Here is a 21,920-nt window from a genome sequence, read left to right on the forward strand (position 1 = left end):
GTCACATGTCCGGTGAGTATGCTGGCCATGCAAGAACTGGGATGTTTTCAGCTTCCAGGAATTGTGTACAGATCCTTGGAACATGGGGCCATGCATTATCATGCTGCAACATGAGGTGATGGTCGTGGAGGAATGGCAGAACAATAGGCCTCAGGATCTCATCATGGTATCTCTGTGCATTCAAAATGCCATCAATAAAATGCACCTTTATTCATTGTCCATTACATACGCCTGCCCATACCATAACCCCACCGCCACCATGGGCCACTCGATCCACAATGTTGACATCAGCAAACCGCTCACCCACACAATGCCATACACACTGTCTGCTATCTGCCCTGTACAGTGAAAATGGGGATTCATCCGTGAAGAGAACACCGACATCGAATGTGAGCATTTGCCCACTCAAGTCGGTTACGATGATGAACTGCAGTCAGGTCGAGACCCCCATGAGGACGACAAGTATGGAGATGAGCTTCCCTGAGACAGTTTCTAACAGTTTGTGCAGAAATTCTTTGGTTATGCAAACCAATTGTTGCAACAGCTGTCCGGGTGGCTGTTCTCAGACAATATTGGAGGTGAAGATGCTGGATGTGGACGTCCTGGGCTGGTGTGGTTACACATGGTCTGCGGTTGTGAGGCCTGTTGGATGTAATGCCAAATTCTCTGAAACGCCTTTGGAGACGGCTTATGATAAAGAAATTAACATTCAATTCACAGACAACAGCTCTGGTGGACATTCCTGCAGTCAGCATGCCAATTGCACACCCCCTCAAAACTTGCGACATCTATGGCACTGTGCTGTGTGATAAAACTGCACATTTTAGAGAGGCCTTTTATTGTGGTCAGCCTAAGGCACACCTATGCAATAATCATGCTGTCTAATCAGCATCTTGATATGCCACACCTGTGAGGTGGATGGATTATCTTGGCAAAGGAGAAATGCTCACTTACAAAGATTTAGACAGATTTGTGAACAATATTTGAGAGAAATAGGCCTTTTGTGTACATAGAAAAAGTCTTAGATCTTTGAGTTCAGCTCATAAAAAATAAGGGGGCAAAAACAAAAGTGTTGTGTTTATAATTTTGTTCATGTAAATGTGGGGAGAAGCAACAGTTTTAAAGTGCGGGGCTCACATACCGGTACAATAACAAACATGAAAAAAAGAAAACTCCTAAAAAAATGTTGATAGCCTTGAGGGCAGTGCTCTGAGATACAGTACAGCACCTTTGCGCTACAGGTGTTCCGAGTTCAAATCCCGACTAGACGACCTTTCCCGATCCCGCCCCCTCTCTCTCACTTCTCCTGTCAGCTTTGATCTGTCCTATCATAATAAAGGCAAAAATGATTTACATTACTACACTAAAGAAATTACATTTCTTTACACAGCAAATAGTTGTCTGCTGATAAAAACTGTATAGCACCCTTAATTAATACCAGAAAATTAAATGTATTTTCTGAATTTGAATCAGGTAGCAAACAGGAAGCAGAATTACCACTTGAATTCAATTAAATTAAATATTACCTTACATTTGAACTAGAAATGTCAAAGCAAGCTCTTGTTTTTGAACTTCTATAACGATGCCAAAATACATTTCAAATATTAGTTTATTTAAAATTCAAAATGACTTAGCTATATCCACCTTTTTCCTGACGTAAAAATGGGCGCCGCCATTTGTAAATTTTATGGGTCTAGCTTCCGGTCTCATTTGCGCCCAGCTATTTTTAGATGTACAAAACAGTTCGTTTTACTGCTTGATATTGACAATTGATGTGTCCTATCATATTATTTTAATCTGATATCTTAATTAAGAACACACTGGTTTGTACTGCAGAGTTTTACCGTTTACTGCACGTTGTTATTCTACTCGTTATTTACCTATAGCGGCTAATGAAACGGAAGTCTCACCCATAGGCTTACTTCCGCGTTGAGGAAAAAGGTGGATACAGTATACAATTGAGACGACACATTAACAGAGTTATGAATGCTTATGATTATGGCTTACTGATACTGTAAAATAAAATGTACTGTTTCTCTGCAGTTTTGAATAGCACATGACACTGGTGTTCAGTACAGTGTTTCAGGTCTTGCTGGTGAATTACATAAAGAAACAAACAACATTTTTCTACTGCTTTGTTGAGCACCCCGAAATAACTTATTTAAACACTATTCTTCATCCTGTGGCCGTGAATGTGTTTGTAGCAGAGCTCAGGCAAACTAACACAAACTGGTTCTTGCCCAATTAAAAGAGACATTCTGACATTCTTTGCACTTTTTACCTTCATTCAAATGAGCTGAAGATCTCTGCTTTGTATATTCCCATGAACATAAAATCCCTGATGGGATTTTTGTTTTATTTATTACAAGACTTGAGCTTGCATAATAAAATAAGCCTTTCTGGAAAGCATCAGGGGAAAAAATGCAAATCTCATGACACCCTTCTTCTGACCATCTGCAAGCAGAACATCTTTAAAATAAAGATCCAAGGACTGACGTGGAAAGATTGAAGTGTAACACTGTGCAACGGAAATCACATTTACTTTAGGAGTATACACAGCTGGCGAGTGAAGATGGACAAATTATGATGTTCCTAGTGATCTGAAGAGCAGCGGCTTGTTGAATATTTTACACACGTTGGTACGATCAGAAGCAAATGAAGTGTTAGTTAAAAGTTGAAAGGGTCTCTTAGACTCAAACATCACATCTCTAGAAATGGCTCGGGACCCTCCTTCAAGTCTGTAGGATTTTTCTCAGCTAAGAAAAAAAAATTATAATCCAATCAAATGAAAGAGAAAAAAGTGGTTTAACGCCCAATGAAACACATCTTATGACAGGAGGATTGTTATCTGCAGATGCATCAGTCAAATGTTTGTTGTCAAGCTTTAGCCCACTTTTCCTTTCTTACTGCAATGTATTCATATTTACTCTAAGAGCATCCAGCATCATTCCTCAAGATGGATGGTATTAGCTTTTAAAAATTTATAGTGATTTTCTCCTCTCTTTGTGGTCAGGGAGACTCACCCCCAATGCATTTGTGTTAAAAATAAAGCAATAAACTGCTGGAGGCCGTAAGCTAGTGTTAGTTTTCATTCTGCAGTGTGTTCATCATTGTAACCTGGATGACAGACCTCTGACTGCATGTACCGGAACATCCAACCACACGCTCATAAGAAACACCACTATCGCTGACTTAATCCACAATACCAGAATGTCACGACCAGAATCATCATTCTTGTGTCATATTTAATCTATTTCAGAGGATTCAATTACTTTACCCAAAACTAAAATAAAAATCACAGTACTTCATCACAAACTCAGCATGGCTGTGCATTGTTCAGAACTGAAATGAGCATTTTAAATTTCACTGCATTTCCTGAGTTTGAAATGAGGTATCTATCAGGAAGCAGAATTACAATTTGAATTAGAATACAAGGAAGTACACTTCCAATGAACCGAAATTCAAATAAATATGACCATAAATTTAAACTAGAAAAGTCACTGCAAGCTCTTGTTTAAAATCCTTAAAAAAAAATCCTGCCGAAAATATATTTTAAATATTTGCTGACATAAAATAATATAAAATACATGATGAAATTTAAGTAAAACTTAAAATATGAAATATTAATGTTATATTAATATTTTATTCCATAATTTTATTTTTATTACTTTTTGTATGGGAAAATACCATACAAGCCATTTGTAAATTTAATGTGTCTTCCAGTGTCATTTGCTTCCAGCTATTTTTAGCTGTACAAAACAGCTCATTTTGCTGCTTGATATTGCAAACTGGTGTGACTTATCATATTATTTTAATGTATAATCTTAATTATGAACAAACTGGTATGCAGTGCAATCTGTTTTGGTGGAGGCCTTTTATATTACACTTTTATGGACTTCATTTCCCAGAATGCATTATTGAATATATTTGAATTGAAATTCATTGAATTCCTCACTTCCCTAAGCCAGTCATTTGGGTAACCCACTGGCTAGTGCAAATTACTTATTTTCAAAATTGAAATCCCTAATTGCTAGACAGTAAAGTGTCACTCATGCAGAAATGCTCATCTTTGAGTTTGGCGTCATCTATCGCGTGTGTAAGTCTCTCAGTTTGAGGTTGTGCTGTGATTACATTGTTATCGTGCCGTGCTGTGCCCGGAGCCATAATCAATGCTGTCGCCCTTCCAAAATCTCCCAGCGTGCTATCAATCCTCCATCTGTGAATGGAGATTGCTTGACACTTCCTGCCGTTTGCCTGCGCTCGGGGCCACGGCTCCATTCTCCGGGCCTCTGTCCGGTGGCGGTGCTAGTAATTGAGATTTATTAGACATAAACCAGAAATCATTTCTAATAGGAGATGGGAAGTCTCCCAGCAATCTCTCGCAGCTGTGATTTTCCCATCCGCAGTGAGTGATGGTGATGGATCAGAGCACGGTTTGATGGATAGACGGGAACAGGTGCTCATAGGTGCCTGGTCTCTGTGACCTGGCTGGAGCATGCGCTCTAATGCCTCTGACGTGACATCATTAAGACTGAGAGAAACACTGAAGATTCCTTGGCAGTTCTTTTATAATCAAATTTAGACTTTGGAAGTTTGTTAGAAGAAACAAAAACATAAAAGAAGAATTATGAAGTTTTACTTATTTACTTACTCTTTCATGTGATTTTTTTTATTACCATAATCCATTTATCTTACCTCATGCAACAGGCATTTTCTTGACATTTTGCCACTAAACAAATAGGCCTATCTCATGTTTCTTTAATTCCTTTTAAGGATTCTTGGAAACCTTAATTTTTTTTCAATGCTTTTGATCTTTTAGAATACAAAAGTTTTATTTACATTGACAAAATGCTTTATTAAATATAATAAATAAATAAATGTTTTACATGCACTATACCATTCAAAAGTTTGGGGTTGATGAGATTTTAAAATGTTTTTAAAAGAAGCTTCTTCAAAAGTACAGTAAAAAGTGAAATATTATTACAATTTAATATAACTGTTTTCTATTTGAATATATTTAAAAATGTAATTTATTATTGTGATCAAAGCTGTATTTTCAGCATCATTACTCTAGTCTTCAGTGTCCCATGATCTTCAGAAATCATTCTAATATGCTGATTTGCTGCTCAAGAAACATTTCTGATTATTATCAATGTTGAAAACAGTTGTGCTGCCCAATATTTTTGTGGAAACTGTGATATATTTTATTTTTCAGGATTCTTTGATAAACAGAAAGTTCAAAAGAAAAGATTTATTTGAAATAGAGATCTTTTGAACATTACAGATAATTTTACTGTCACTTTTGATCAGTTTAACTATTAATTTCTTCAAAAAAAGCAAATACATAAACTTTTACTTACCCCAAAAAGTGTACATTTTAATAACACAAAAACTTTTCTGACATTGTCACTTTTGGTACAACATGCAGATTGTTCATATTTAATAAGATTTGCATAATTTAAAAAGCTTAAATGAACAATAATACAAAAAAATCTCATGTTACAGAACAAAGACTTATTTTGGCAGAATGTATTGACCGATGTACTGCTCTTGTTTTATCTGTCACTCTCACGTTGATGCTTTTACACTGCATCACTTTGAGCACCAATAGCAAGTCATTCTGACTCAATCAGATCCAGAGCGATGAAGCTTTGATCTTCATGTCCACCTGCATCTGTCCTTTAATGTCAGAGGTAAGGAGAAATAATCATGCGATCTGTGATGTACTTCCTCCATAAATAGTGAGCGGCCAGAGCATTTTATTTGGACTCAGTTTTGAGCTGGAGATTAGACTTTATTCTGAGCATTATAACTCCATTCATCTGTCCTCAAATGCTTCTCATTTTCAGTAGACCTCATCAGAGCTTCAAAGTCCAACTCATGAAGACAATCCTGTCTGAAAGTAATGCAACTCCATCCCAAATCCCTTCATGAGGAACTTAAAGATTATGTGTGGAACATTCTGAGCTTGGATCATAAATTCACACATTTTTTTCACCCTGTTCTTTCTGGTGGTTTGTTTCAGACAAGAAGACAGCAGCATACTGTCGAGTGATGATTCTTCAGGGCTGAATGTCTAAACTATGTTTTTATCCCAGTTTGCATACTTCTACTATTCCCTCAATGTATGTACTTCACTGGGAAAGTTATACATTTGAGAACCAAGAAAAACTGGCTTGATAACACAGCCATGCATCACATTTGCTGAATTAAAAACTTGTTTCTTATTCATTTTGGGCTGATTCCAAAAATATTCTATACAATAATATAATATACACTTTCTCATTTTTTTTTTTTTTTTTTTTTTTTTTTTTAGCATTTTTGCTTTGGAATATATATATATACCAGCTTTAATGCAGTCAAATGTCAAAAGTTTAGGTTTTAATATATATTATAATATAACATATATTAATTCATACTTAATAAATAAATAAATAAAAATGCAAGGCTGTGATATTATTTAACTTGTATGACCATGCAGCTTTGGCAGCTTAATATTTTCCACAATTTCTGCATAACTGAAAAGTTGAAAGTATGGAAGCTCATTTCTGCCACAGGATTAAGAACATTTATTTTAATTTTTTTTAAAAGGTAATTGCAACTTTTCCTCAGAACTGCCTCATAATTCTGATTTTACATCTTTTAATTCTAAGTTTATATCTCACAATTCTTTTGTGTTTTCACCACAGAATAAAAAATGAAAAAAGTAATTACAACTTTATATCTCACAATTCCCAGTTTTTTTTCGCAATTGTGAGTTTTTACTGTTCTGACTTTTGTTCTAATAATTGCACATTTATAGCTTGCAATTCTAAATTTATATCTGATAATTCAGACTTTTTTCCTCACAATTCTGGCAAGAAAAGTAAAAATTCACAATTTTTTTCCAATTAAAAAGAGAATTGCAAGAAAAAAGTCCTGATTGTAAGCTAAAAGGTAGCAATTTCTTTCTTTTTTCTTTTTTACCCTATGGTGAAAACACGCTTTCACATGAAAGAGAGCTAATTGCTAATTAGTCACTGATGTTCATAGATATTCAAGGTTTGTTGCCCTTTCAGTTTAATGCAATTAGCAGCAAATAAATTAGAAATCCAGGAGCAGAACTCTATATATTCTGTCAGTGAAATAATCAGTACTTTACTATTTTACCCAATGCTATTTTTTATGGCACATAAAAACTAAACAAACTGTGGATAGTCACATTTTTATAAAAATAAAAAAAAATCCCTGAAAGTGTGAGTTAGGATCAGAGTTATAAGAGTACAATTATAAAGTATTAAAGCAGACTAGTACGTATATATGAGTTTACCTCTTTGCCGTGATGATGCAAACAACCTTTGTAGTTCAACTTGTTAGCAAGTAAAAACTTTTAAAAAATCACAGAGATATTACTGATGTTTTTTATGTTGTAGAATAAATTACTTCTGGGCAATGGAACTGAAATGCTAAAATGCAATTCGTTTCTGGCTTTTGGCCAACAAAATTACGTCATCCCTGCAGTGACTTGGCTTAAAGGTCTATTGTTTTACTGCCATGAAGGCCAAAATATGTTCGACATCTGTTCTTCCTTCAGCCAGAAGACCTCTAGATATCATTGTGCTTTCTTTCATGTGCATGGGCTCATTTGATAGTCAAGTCTGTTTGAGACACACATACGGCTGGATCTCTCTCTCTCTCTCTCTCTCACACACACACACACACACACACACACACACACACACACACACACACACACACACACACACACACACACACACACACACACACACACACACCAGACACCAGTGGGATTGAGGAAACTTAGAAAAGTCAGCAGTTCACATAAGAGGAAGGCCTGTATCAGCACTTAAAGACACTCCGCCAGCTCAGCAGATATGAGCTCGACAGTAAAAACCTAATAAAATAAAAGAGCTAAAGAATGGGAGAGAGACTGGACAAGAGAGCACAGACATATACAGGGAGAGAGAGGAACAAACAGTATGATATATTCTGACAATTTCAGAAGGTTTTGTAAAGTGACAGATGGAGGCACATATGTTGGGAGTGCTTTTCTATTGCTTCAAAAGAGATACTTGTTGAGTCGTGAGTGCATGGACAGGTTTAGCATTATTTGAACAAACCCCAAAACCTAATCATCTTCACCTAGCAAACGATAAAACGAGCGAGGAAATCACTTACACTGAAGGGAGGAGCTGAGAAATTTAACACTCGCTCTGCATCCAAAATTCCAAATAGGCCTACTTTATATTATGCCAAACTCAGTATGTCAAACACTGTAAATAATGTTTTTCATAGCTGTAATTTCGAAATCTCACATTTCTATGGAAGCCTGTTTCCACCACAGAAAATAAAAAAGGTAATTGTGACTTTTTCTCTCACAATTCTATCTTTTTTCCCCTGATGATTCTGAATTGCATGAAATATAAATTTAGAATTGTGAGATATAAACTTGTAATTGCCAGAAAAAAAAGTCACACAATTACCTAATAATTAATAACTAATAATAATAAATAAAAAAAAAACAAAAAAAAAACAAACAAACAAACAAACAAAAAAAAAAAAACAGAATAGCAAGATATAAACTCAGAATTCTCAGAAAAAAAGCCAGAATTGCAAGAAGTAAACTTGGAATTGACAGAAAATTTAAGAATAAAAAAACTAAAAATTAGTGTAGAAACAATTTTCGCTCCGATATTACTAGTAAAATTCACCAGTATTTACAAAGAAGCAACATATTGAATTAAACTTGAAATTTTAAAGTAGAAAAACTGAAAAAGTATCATCTTATAAAACATCTGTGTAATTTGAGCATTAGTTTGAGTAACATAATTGTATAAATGCTTGTTATGTAATCATATTCATGAGGAGGTTCAGTTTAATGACAACAGGAATATTTAGAGACAGTCACTCACAAACTGCAACAGTATGCTACACACTTTAAATGATAATTCTAAATATTTCTCCCACTTTATTAAAAGTAACTTTTTGGAGTGGCACTGAGTCTAATGCAACTCAACAGTGAAACATTTCTCAAGTCTCTTTTGGGACACTCTAAATAATTCAAGGTGCATCCATGCGGTTATCTCCTGGGGAACATCTCTATTCCTGACCGTGTCTGTCTCGCTCTCTCTTTCACACACACACACACACACACACACACACACACACACACACACACACACACACACACACACACACACACACACACACGGAGATGTCCATGTAGATAATCTGTCTTTGTTGCATCTCTTTAAAGGTTCAACGAGTCTTCATAGGAATATTAATCAAGACAGTCCCCATCAGTCTCTCTGCATCTGGACCGCAGACTCCTGGGACCCTTGCGGGGTTCGGGAAACATGTTATGACACTTTTTACCTTGAACAGGTTGCAAAGAATAACCAGAGACCAGACGGTATATCAAAACTAATGAATGCTACCGAGAGACCCTCTTATAGTGAATCTCAAGAAACATGTCCAGGTCATAAACCCTAATCTAAAAAAAAGGTCTAAAAATAAAAAAATCCATTTTGATTGGAAAATTTGTAAGAATGTAAGAAAATAATAACAGAAAGCCATTATCTTTTATTTAAGTCAGGGTTATTATAGTTAAAGGGATACTCCACCTCAAAATGAAAATTTTATCATTAATCATGTTGTTCCAAACCCGTAAAAGCTCAGTTCATCTTCAGAACACAATTAAAGATATTTTGGATGAAAACCGGGAGGCTTGAGACTGTCCCATAGACTGACAAATAAATAAGCGACGGGAACACTTTTTGTAAGTGAAAAAAAAAAAAAATGACTTTATTCAATAATTCCTTTGTCAACAGTCTCCTCTGTGTCTCTCCATGTCACCGTATGCTGTGTATTCTCTTCTGTATCATCTGTGCCACAAGGATGCGCTGTTTTATTTCAAATCAAAGCTAAATACACGTAGAAACAGCGCATCCTTGTGGCGCGGATGATACTGAAGAGCATACGGTGATATGGAGAGACACAGAGGAGACTGTTGACAAAAGAATTATTGAATAAAGTCGTTATTTTTGTTTTCTTCGCATACAAAAAGTGTTCCTGTAGCTTCATATAACCCAGATTGCACGTCTGATGACAGATGGAGTATTCTGATGATGACTTTCATACTTTTCTGGACCTTGACACTGTTATTTATTTGTCAGTCTATGGGACAGTCTCAAGCCTCCAGGTTTTCATCCAAAATATCTTAAATTGTGTTCCGAAGATGAACTGAGCTTTTACAGGTTTGGAATGACATGGGGTTAAGTGATTAATGACAACATTTTCATTTTGGGGTGGAGTATCCCTTTAACTAAAACTAAAAACAAAAAACTAAGAAAAGAAAAAAATCATTACTTGAAATAAAATATGAAAAGAGTGAGGTATTTCTCATTTTCTTTTAGTTTAACTTGAAATAATAAAATATCTAATACTAATAATAAACAACAAATAATAAATTATATGTGTTAAAAAAAAAAATAAATAAAATGGCAAAAACACTAAAACGAAATGACTAAAACGTTAACATTGAAGTTAACTTCAACGTTAACTTTACCATTAATGTTAAGTTATAGACAAAATGTAAACAAAATCTAATTTAAAATATAAATAAAAAGATCATAATATCACTTATTTATGTTTGGCTTTAGTTTTATTTTAGATTATTTAATTTTTTTTACTTTAAGGGTTAGTTCACCCAAAAATGAATGTTTTACTCACCCTCAAGCCATCCTACTGTAGGTGTACAGTATATGACTTTCTTCTTTCAGACAAATCCAATTGGAGTTATATTAAAAACTGACCTTGCTTTTTTGTGTTTAATTTATGACCGATATTTGTTTTGTTCTCTTTCTGCATTGGTCACTAATCACAGAACGCTCACTTCCTACATCATCCGCTGAAACTGTGATAGTTAAAGTGATAGAAAAGTGTTTATTACGTTTGAAATATGGATATTAATCTGACAAAAATGCATGGATTCGCTACAGGAGGCCTTCATTCACCCCCCGGGAGCCATGTGGGGCATGTTTTATTATGGATGCGCGCGCTTTATTTAACGTGTTTTGGACAGATAGAGAGAAACATCTGCACACTACAATGATAGAGCTTAGAAGAGCCAGGACAGTGTTTAATAAAACTACGATTGGATTCATCTGAAAGAAGAAAGTCTTATACACCTAGGATGCCTCGAGGGTGAGTAAAACACAGGCTAATTTTCATTTTTGGGTGAAATAACCCTTTAATTTTTCTAATACAAACACACACACACACACACACACACACACACACACACACACACACACACACACACACACACACACACACTATATCTTTATCTACAACTATGAATCTTAACACTGTCACTAACTGCTGTGAATCTGTCATTCAGAGCCCACAGATTCAGGCATTTATTAAACACAAGGCTTTATTTCTAAATGGACCATTTACAGTTTCAAAATGTCCAATTTAGCAAAATGACCTTTAAAAATGAGCTGTGAAATGTAAATTTAATTGGAAAATTGGATTTTTCTATTAGTATCCAATTGCAAGAACACTGCTGAAACAAATCAATCACATTTTGACTAATAATAAAGCATTTTTGCCATTACCTAGAATGAACGGAAACTGACAGACCATTTCATATGAAGCAAACTAATATAAATAAAAACCTCTAATAATCAACTGAAGGCTAATGAGAATCAAACACAAACTTTATTCTCCTCTCATTATCTCATAATGAACCCAAAGTACTATGCTGTTTCAGTTCTCTGTAAATTGCACAGTGTATTTTAACTAGCACAATATGTCATTTCTACTACTGTAGGTGGAAAGTTTTACAGGCTTCCAATTCTGCTAGTTAATGTCAGGATTTTCTATTCACACTTCCAGTTCTTGGCTTTGTTCTCTCAGTTTCGTTAGTTTGCACATTGAGGACATGAAAAAAGTTTTAAAGCTTGGTCGAATTAAAGCACATTTCAAATTGACCTTGTCAAGAGTTTATGCTGGATACAAAATAATCAAAATAAACCTATAAAATGCAGAAAATAATGAAGACTGAAGAAACGGCAGTGCTCTGGATTTATTATGAACATAAAGTGCTTTAAGTATTTATTTTTATAATTATCTGTGCATTCAGTTTGACTGAAACGCTTGAATGAATTACAGAACAGAACACAGGATAGTGAAGGAAAAGCACCAAGTGCTCAAGATGTTCCTCATTCAATACTAACTAAAAGCATGATCCACCTTTTAGAGTTGCATGATGAAGTGATGAAGTGAGCAGAAATTAAATCTAGATAAAGAAAAACAATGTTTTAGTCAAAAATCTCTTATTTTAAGGTTTGCATGACTTCATAATAAAATAAAATAATGATTATTTGTCTAAACTTATAATAATAATAATAATAATAGATTTTTATTCTATTTATTTATATTATTTTATTTAGGCATTAATTCTATAAAAGAACCATCTTGGCTTCTCCAAATGATGTTTTATTAACAAGGTTTGGGAGGAGCACATCAGATACTTAGCCTAATTAGCACAGGTGGAGCTCACTTAAGATAATCAACACTAGGGTATAAATACAGCTGACTTACCCCTATCCATTGACGGTTTATCAGCATCCCCCCTCCACCCCATCTTCTCCACTTAGAGCTCATTTTACACTTACGTAGGGGGGGGGGAGGGGTACTCTAGGTTCGGGCCATTCCCGAGCTCAGAGCCCTTCCCTGGACAGCACGCCAAATATGCATTATATACTTCAGCTAATTATATGTAAGTGTGAACTCGTGAAAGAACCTTTTAGTTAGAGGAACCTTTTTTTGAAGAACATTTTAATGATCTAAAGAATCTTTTTCAAATTCAAAGAAAATTTTTTTTTTTTCAAAGTGGAAAGATTCCATGGATGTTAAAGGTTCTTCATGGAAGCTTTATTTTTATGGTTGTATCAAAGTAAAAGTCAGATTGTTGCTGAAATGATTTTTGTAGTTCTGCAGTGGACGTCTGCACCCCTTTACTCTTCACAAAGCTATTAAGCTGTCAAACAACAACAGTGTGATTACGTGCTGATGAAAACAAAGCCGGAGCCTGAAGCACTCTGGGTCGTCTGGGGACCGTCTGCTGCTTGTCTGTGTGTGTGCGTGTGTATAGAACAAACTTTTTAAAGTTTGAAGACCTCCAACAACTTTCATGTTTGCTGTTGCAGCATTTTTATTGAAAGTTTACTGTCTGACAGACTCTTTCAGATGGTAGAACAACAAGTTCTGCAAAATAGCTTTTTAGTAAAAAGACATCTCCCAACATCTCCCAAGTATGCTTTTCCAAGAGTTCATATCTCACAATTCTGCATTTATGTCTCACAATTCTGAGTTTATATCTCACAAGTCTGAATTTATATCACGCAATTTTGAGAATTTGAGAAATAAAGTCTGAATTGTGAAATAAATAGCTGCAATTACCTTTGAGTCTATCCTGTGGCTGGAACAAGCTTCCAGGTTTAAAACGACAATGATGACAACTTCTAGTCCTTTAATCCTGATCTAGAACATGAAACACACTTGACACCTGATTTTGAGCTGTTAAACGTGCCGTGAAACAATCTAATGGGATTCCAAATGGTTTTTTAGTAAACACAGACATCTGGAAAACGCATAAATATGCGGCGGGAACATGCACACGCCTGCAGTTTTATCAAAGGCTGCGGACGGAGACAGATGGCTTTGAGCAGGAGCGATAAGACGAGAGAGAGAGCTCTAAATCACCGGTTATCTCGCACGGACCGCAGCTGCGTGCTAATGGTCATCACAGCAGGTTCATGGCGAGCTGATAGCAAACCTTCCGCTGTGCTGGAACACACTTTTCAATTTGTGAGTCTAGATTTCACAAATCCATAAAAACAGTTTAGGCTCATGCAATCACGCAATTGCTGGCAAATAATAGGGTGGTTAACCAGTGTGATTAACATCGAGTAAAGATCTGAATAACTATCCTTTCAAATGTAGGCCTACAGGTTTGTCAAAGACCCAGAGCAGCTATTTGTGTTTATAGTTTACCAAAAATGAAATGTCATCATTTATTCACCTCCATGTCGAATTTTCTTCCATTGAACACAAAAGTTAAATTTTCCCTCAGGTCTCATTTGTGCATTAAGGAGTCAGTTTGATTTATGTGAATCAAATTGAAGTGAATCGATTCAATGCTTTGTATAGTCTAATTCACTCAGAAATGTCCATTGTGTGGCATTTTTTGTTAAAATGACTTAGTAAAACATATTTAGATAAATATTGCGGTTTATTAATGTTTTTTCATGCAAATGCATATAAATGAAAAATAAAATAAATATTAATTTAATTGATTTAGTGAGAGCTGTTAAAATTTTTTTTAAAAAAGTTTTGATTATTCTTTTAAATCTAGATTTTATCGTTTGGTTAAAATTATTGTTCCTATGGCGAGAGATAAAAAAAAATTCAATCAACATTCTGACCCATATTTCAGATAAAATATATAAATATAATGGATATTGCCAAAATGTCGATAAAAAAAGTGATACACGTTTACTGAATGGAAAACAGGAAATATCTCCTTTTGTGTTCAGTGTAAGAAGGAAAGTCATATGGATTTGGAATATGAGGATTAGTAAATGATGACAGAATTATTGCATGAACTTTTCCTGTAATACTGTAAAGAGTATCTGTCAGCTCTGATTCTCTAATGCAGAAACAGCTCAGGCTCTAAATAAATGGAAGGAGTGAAACAGATCAAAATAAATCTGAACACAAGACACTAGGGACTGGTGGCCAATTAACAGAATAATTAACCAAACTAAGATCCATTCAGAAAAAAAGGTTACAGGGCAGCACTCTCACGGCTTATAATCAAAGTGCCCTCAGATAACGTGGGGGTTTATCGCTCATTTAATCACTGCATGAGTACTTTTTGAAGGATTTTTGCAGGTTCAATACAAGTTCAGCTCTGTGGACAGCATCTGTGATGAGCATAAAATCAAACACAAATATGTTTGCAGTAAAATGCATGGAAGTCTGTGGAACTGTTTGAAGGTATAACATGAGACTGCTGTGACAGAAACACTTACCAACTCTGTGCAAAGTCATAATCCATGAGCAAGTAAACCTAGGATGAATTATAATCCAAAACAATGGGACCTAGATACAAGGCTTTGGAAATGAAAAATGTATTAGTGGAATAGTTTACCCAAAAATTAAAATTTGCTGAAACTTTATTCACTCTCAGGTCATCAAAGATGTAGATGAGTTTGTTTCTTCATCAGATTTGGAGAAATGTAGCATTCCATCACTTGCTCACCAATGGATGCTCTGCAGTGAATGGGTGCCGTCAGAATGAGGTTCCAAACAGCTGATAAAAAAATGCTACATTTCACCAAATCTGTTCCATGAAGAAACTCTTGTATGGCATGAGCACAGGATGCATGGAATATGCATGGAAGTATCACAATTAAACATCCAGGTTGCAAAAGAGTTACCTGCTAGAGGTTGGTCACAAAGCACTGGTCTGAGGGATTCATGTCATGCAGGCACATTAAACCTGAACATTGATGAAAGGAACCATTGATCAGTGCAGTGAAAAGCCTGCAGACCCACAACCATCTGAAGGAACACATCAGCCAATCAGATTTCTCCACTTTAATCGATCAGTGGGTTTATAGAAGACAAAACCCAAAAACAATAAGTGAAAAAGGTCTCGCAGACAAAGTGAACATTATTTGCCTTCATTACAAAAGAAAGTTAAACTCCGAGTTCATTTCAGAGTTGAAAGCAGCAAATAAACAGACAAATCGTGTCAATAAAAATAAAGAAATGATGAAAGCTGAAAGAACTTTTGGTTATGCCTTCAGCTTCATTCAGAAACCATTTCTAAAGAGCATCTAGTCATTTTTAAATCATCAGTTTGTAATCGCAGCAACAATAACCATTAATGTTTCTAACACATCAGCAAAGCCTTTAACCTACAGTGACTTTTCAATCACATCCATTTCTCCATACGATGCAAAAACACAATTAATTCCTGGGGGTTATAGTCTCATATTTAAAGAAAAAAATGCTAAATGAACATTAAACCAAAAATTATTTGGTTAATTCCACTTTGTAACCTTTTGATTCTAGAGTGATCTCATTAGTTTTCATAAGTATTTGTGTGTAAAGTACATTTGCAATTTTGACCTTTGAACTAAAATTGTATTTATGTTAAATTATTTTTATATTAAATTTGTTTTATCCAAAGCAACTTGCATTGCATTCAATGTGCACATTATATCAGGTCATGCACGAAAACATTTACGTGTAATGTTGTAATGTATTTATCTGTGCAATTGTAAAAATGTGTAGAGTCACTTTACATAACAATACTTATGAATCTCCAATGAGATCATGTTTATAAATCATAACATCTAAAATCTGGCTATAAATCTAACACTTCAAATTATTTTATTATTTTTTTTGTTATTTTGGAAAATGTCCAAATGCTTTAGGGTTCACTAACAAGGAGTAATTTGATAATCATGGTACACTGTGAAGTTACACCTATTTAAGAATTCATATATATATTAAAGTTCTGTAATGCTTTTTCCTTTAATTTCAGGCACCGCTGTGGATGCATAATAAATAAATCACACAAACAATCTTTGTGAACACACACATAAACACAGATATACGGACTGAAGACAGATAAAGAACTTAAGAGCACAGCGTGATGAGTGAAGTCTGACAGATGTGAATCAGATTACACCAATAAATCAAAAGAATGAAATATAGAAATTACATTTTGCATGAAGAGCATGAGGCCTGTTTTAGGACCATTAATTGTTTTGACATTTTTTTAACAATAAGCACATTTTCCCCCTGCAATTTACATTACTGTAATGTGTATAAACAATGATTTTTAATTTTTTTATTTATATCAGCAAAAATAAAAAGCAGTATATCAAATACTACCATCATGCAAAAATTATATTATATAATTATAAATAAATGTAACATAATTATACATTTAAATTTATAGACAATTATAATAAATAAATACTAAATAAATAAATACATTTGCATTGTCTCAGAATGCTTTGAGTTTGTGATTAATTTAATCAGCTTAAGTAAAAGACAGTATTAAAAAAGAAGAATCGAAAAAATATTTTTCTAATTATATAATCATATATTATAGACCTAACAAAATGCAATAATAAATAAATTATAAATAAATATAATAAAAATAAATACATTTATTAAAATAAGATGAAAATAATTGAAAGTAAGCTGAAACGTTTGTATTAATTTTTATCCCCTGCTTTAAATTAATAAATATTATTTTAGAGTCCAGACCTTTTTTTGTACTTCATGAAAATGAATGTCAATGCAAAATATTCAAATAGGCTTCGTTTTTCTAATGCAAAATATAATTTCTTACTTTTGATTTTGTGGGTGAAATGTGACCTCTGTGAGATTCACTCCAGTTTGAGGACAGAGAAAGTGACAAAAAAGGCAAGAGAATATTTAAAAAAACATTAAAACAATTAAAAAAAGTTTTTATCATTAGCTTCTGCTGATCTGAGTGCTGTTTAAAAGGCTCTTGATGTCCACAGCAGTTTATGAGATCCTTTTGCAAACCAAAAAGGTGCGTCCATCCTATAAATACACACACGCATACATCTCTTTGAGTGTCTGTTATCCAGTGCATGGCAAGTTCAGCCGTCCATGCGTTAATTATTAATGTGTTGTCCTATAAGCTCAGCAGCTTGTCTGCTTCGGGGTAAGTGGGATACTTCACCGTCTCGATCTTCTCCTTGACTTTATAGGACGGATAGAGGCCGGTGCGTCCCAGTTTGCGGTTGACCCCTTTAGAGTAGCCATCCCAGTGGTTTCCGGCCACTCCGATGACATCTCCAGGCTCCATTGGGATGTCCTCCGGCGTGCGTGCCTGGTGCGGGTAGATGGCGATTTGGTTGTGCGCGTTCTGTCCACCGAAGTAGTAGATGTCGTCCAAAGAGCGGAAGAAAGCCGAGGCGTCCGAATGAAGAGTCTGCATGATCTCATACGCCACACGACACACCTGATAGAACCAGAAGAACAAAGTCAGAAATCTGTTGGGCGGGAAAAACAAAAAGTGACAAAGTAAAATGGCAATTCTTTAAAATAAAGTTAACATTAGTCAATGCATTAGTACGAAGCTCCTCCACCCCCCACCCACAAATATGTAAATAAACAAACAAAATTCTCTCATTTTAGTTTATCTTGTTTCTTAGTCATCTTGTTTTCTTTAAATTAGTCTTTAATTAAATGTGTTCAATGTGGCCACCGTTTACTAAAACAAGGGAACAAATAATTAATTTACTGTATTACCACAATAAATATATTTCTGTATGCATGTCAAGTGCAGGGCTCCATAAATATGAATTAACAATAGCAATAATTTTTTTTTACAGCATTTATTAATTATACTGTTGTGTTAGTAAAAATAATTGTCTACCATTACTGCGATTACAAACTGATGATTTCAAAATGACAAAAATATTGTTTTTAAATGAACCTTTATTAATGAAAAGGAGGCCTGTTTTAAGACTATTATAAATCTTTTTGCATTTTGACATTATTTTAATAACAAAGCACATTTTCTCTGCCTCAGTGCAGAGATATTATGCTTAAATAAAACTGAGATTGAAACCATAAAAAATTGCATTTCTTGAAATGAAATAAACGTTAACTAAATTTTAAATAAAATATTATTATTTTTTATTTCAGCTAATTCCCAAGGCAACATTTCTATTCATTTTAATTTAGTTTAACTTAACTTGGTGTACTGAAATAACAAACTAAAACTAAAATAAAAATTATATAAAAACTATAGACACACACACCCATAAACAAAAACTACAAAAAAAGAAAAAGAAAACAACAAAATGTCTAAAACAAACAAAAAATAAAAACTGATTTAAAAACTAACAGTATCTCAGTGATACTGAAATAACACTGCATTATTTTTAATGACTTTATGTAGTTACTTTTATGTTTATTAGATTAATTATTGACAGAAGGAGAAAAACAAAGTCAGAAAACCATTAGATTAACATTAAAATGAACAAATGCTGTAGAAATTTAGTTTTTTTCTGTTCGTTCATGTTTACCAGTGTTCTTAATGTTAACAAATGAATCCTTATTGTGTAAAATGTTACTGATACAATAAACAATTATCGATGTACCTGTGAGGAGAAGGTGCAAACCAGGAAGTCAGTCTGGGACAGGAAGTGGATGTCCAGGATGACGCCTCTGAGTGAATTCTCTGTGTATCGGTTATGTAAACTCGCTGACCAAGAGATGGAGTTATCACTGATGAACTCATAGTCTGTGTACCTGCAAAACACAGAATACTGGATTTAATTTGAACAATTTTAAATCTAATATTACAGTTTAAATATTAGAAGAGGCCAATTTAAGGTGTGACTGAACTTTAACTTGAAACACAAAACTACATTTTGAGATTTTGTTTCACATCATAGAAGACAATGATAGCATCTGTAATTTAAATGGTAGTAAAAAAACTGGTAAATTTTGAGTTATTTTTTTCTTCACTTTTTGGCTTCCAAGTTTAAAATCTTCATTGTGTCTTTGATGTTGACAATGAGGATATAAATGCCTTATTAGATACATGTGTTTTATCATTATATCAATTTAATAAAATGTAACAATTGCAATTATACCTTTTATATTATATATATATATATATATATATATATATATATATATATATATATATATATATATATATAATCAAATCAATTTTAAACAAATACTGTACATAAAAAAATCGGAAACTAAAAAACTCTTAAAAATAAATTGCAAACTATAATTAATTGAGATGACTGCTGTGCATTAGCTTCTAGCTCTCACTTGATATAAGTGTATTTGTGTAATGTAGTGTGAGCTTTAATATATTTTTTTTAATTTGCTGAAAGCAGCGGTGACATGCAGAACACATTTGAGGAAAGCTTTCATGCTCTTAGCTGAGAGCAAAACAAAATCTACTTTAATCATTAGTCGTTGTTCTGTAGTTTGTTTCCCATCTTTCCCTGAACTTTTTTCGGTTTGTTGAAACATTTTTCAAAACTGTTGTTTCATGACCCTTTAAGGACTCATCATAACTCACTTGGTTTTTGCCTCCTGTAACAGCGAGGGGTCGTCGGTGGCCAAATACACTCGTTTTTTATCCACCTGGCCACGTTGAGCCATGTACTGGAATTGTTCCTCCACATGGACCATGTACTCCTCTATGGGGTGAAACGCGGCCTCCGTCCCAACTTTATCTGTCCGTCTGACGTGGACACTGTAAGAAAAACTGGATTTATCTGCTTCTTTTTATAGAAACCATTGGCCCCTCATTTTTTATCTGATAGGTCATAAGTAAGTTTTCTTCAATGTAGTTTGTAGTAGCTATGTTGATTTGCTCAGTTGAGATTTAGTAAAGTGAGAAGGACAGTGTAAAGAGTTTAACCTGCTTTGCATCATCCATTTGGTGACTCACTGGAAATCCTATATTGAACTGTAATGCAAACATTATGTGTTGTATGGTCACTTTGGATAAAAGCATCTGCCAAATGCATTGACTTATACATTTATGCACTTAAATAAATTGATAAAAAAATGATTTGCGAATTTATGCATTTATTTTTGGTTTGCTAAATGGATTATGCTTTCTGTATTTAAGCACTTATCAAACCCAAACATAAGTTGGGAATTTGATCAGTTTATGCATTCCCTGGGAAACAAACCCATGACCTTGGCGTTGCTAGTGCTGTACTTTACTGTTTGAGCTACTTATCTAGTTTTAAACATGAAAATATGTAAATAAATTTTTTTAATGATTCATATCACATATGTGACCCTAGACCACAAAACCAGTCTTAAGTCGCTGGGGTATATTTGTAGCAATAGCTAAAAATACATTGTATGGGTCAAAATTATCCATTTTTCTTTTATGCCAAAAATCATTAGGATATTAAGTAAAGATCATGTTCCATGAAGATGTTTTGTAAATTTCCTACTGTAAATATATTTAAACTTAATTTTTGATTAGTAATATGCATTGCTAAGAACTTCATCTGGACAACTTTAAAGGCGATTTTCTCAATATTTTGAATTTTTTGCACCCTCAGATTCCAGATTTTCAGACAGTTGTATCTCAGCCAAATATTGTCCTCCTAACAAACCATACATCAAAGTAAAGTGTATTTATTCAGCTTTCAGAAGATGCATGAATCTCAATTTTGAAAAAATTATGCCAGCCTTATGACTGGTTTTGGGGTCCAGGGTCACATTATGAACATGCAACCAAAATAAACACTTGTCTTTTGCATCACGCATTTTCCAAGGTTTGCATTCTAACCTTTTTCAATCATAACATGACTTGAATTAAATGAATGTCATGAATTAAAAAAGAAAAAAGATCCAAAAACTATTTGTCCATGCTGCCCTTTAGCATACAGTGAAAAGTGATGAATGCTGACAAGCTCCAAAAATGCATAAAAATAAATAAATAAATTATTTATATTATAAATTTGTATTTGCTAATTGTATTTAGACTTCAAATAGAAGTTTTGTTTGTGGAAATTATGGTGAACAAAATGTGTAGAAATCCTAAACATTTGTTGGTCTCAGAGCTTATTTTTTTTGCACCAATCCAAAATCCAATGTTTCAGAAACAACTGCAAAAACAGCAGAAATCAAGTACTGTTCACCAAACACATTAGTAATTGTCTATCTCTCTCTTTTCAGCTGATCTCTATGATTCACTATAGATTTACTCTATTATATTTTTTGGGTTATTACATTTCACAGTGCTGTCAAGAGACAATGGTGCTTCCTATGGGGCCACAATCATTTAATTCTCT

General features: G+C 34.1%; 1 protein-coding gene across 3 annotated transcripts in view; it reads right to left on the bottom strand.

Moving 5' to 3' along the window:
• Positions 1–15,657: 15,657 nt before the first annotated feature.
• Positions 15,658–21,920, bottom strand: part of LOC109087882 (alpha-(1,6)-fucosyltransferase-like) — an 87,411-nt gene continuing 81,148 nt past the window's right edge. For all 3 annotated transcript variants that reach the window (XM_042746766.1, XM_042746767.1, XM_042746768.1), the window contains 3 exons: positions 20,180–20,356; positions 19,236–19,386; positions 15,658–18,088 (listed from right to left, as the gene is read on the bottom strand). In XM_042746766.1, the coding sequence (XP_042602700.1) occupies positions 17,759–18,088; positions 19,236–19,386; positions 20,180–20,356 (658 nt within the window). In that variant the 3' untranslated portion in view covers positions 15,658–17,758. The remainder of the gene's footprint in view (positions 18,089–19,235; positions 19,387–20,179; positions 20,357–21,920) is intronic.

The sequence above is a fragment of the Cyprinus carpio genome, chromosome B20, assembly GCF_018340385.1.
Source record: "Cyprinus carpio isolate SPL01 chromosome B20, ASM1834038v1, whole genome shotgun sequence".
Taxonomy (NCBI): Eukaryota; Metazoa; Chordata; class Actinopteri; order Cypriniformes; family Cyprinidae; genus Cyprinus; species Cyprinus carpio.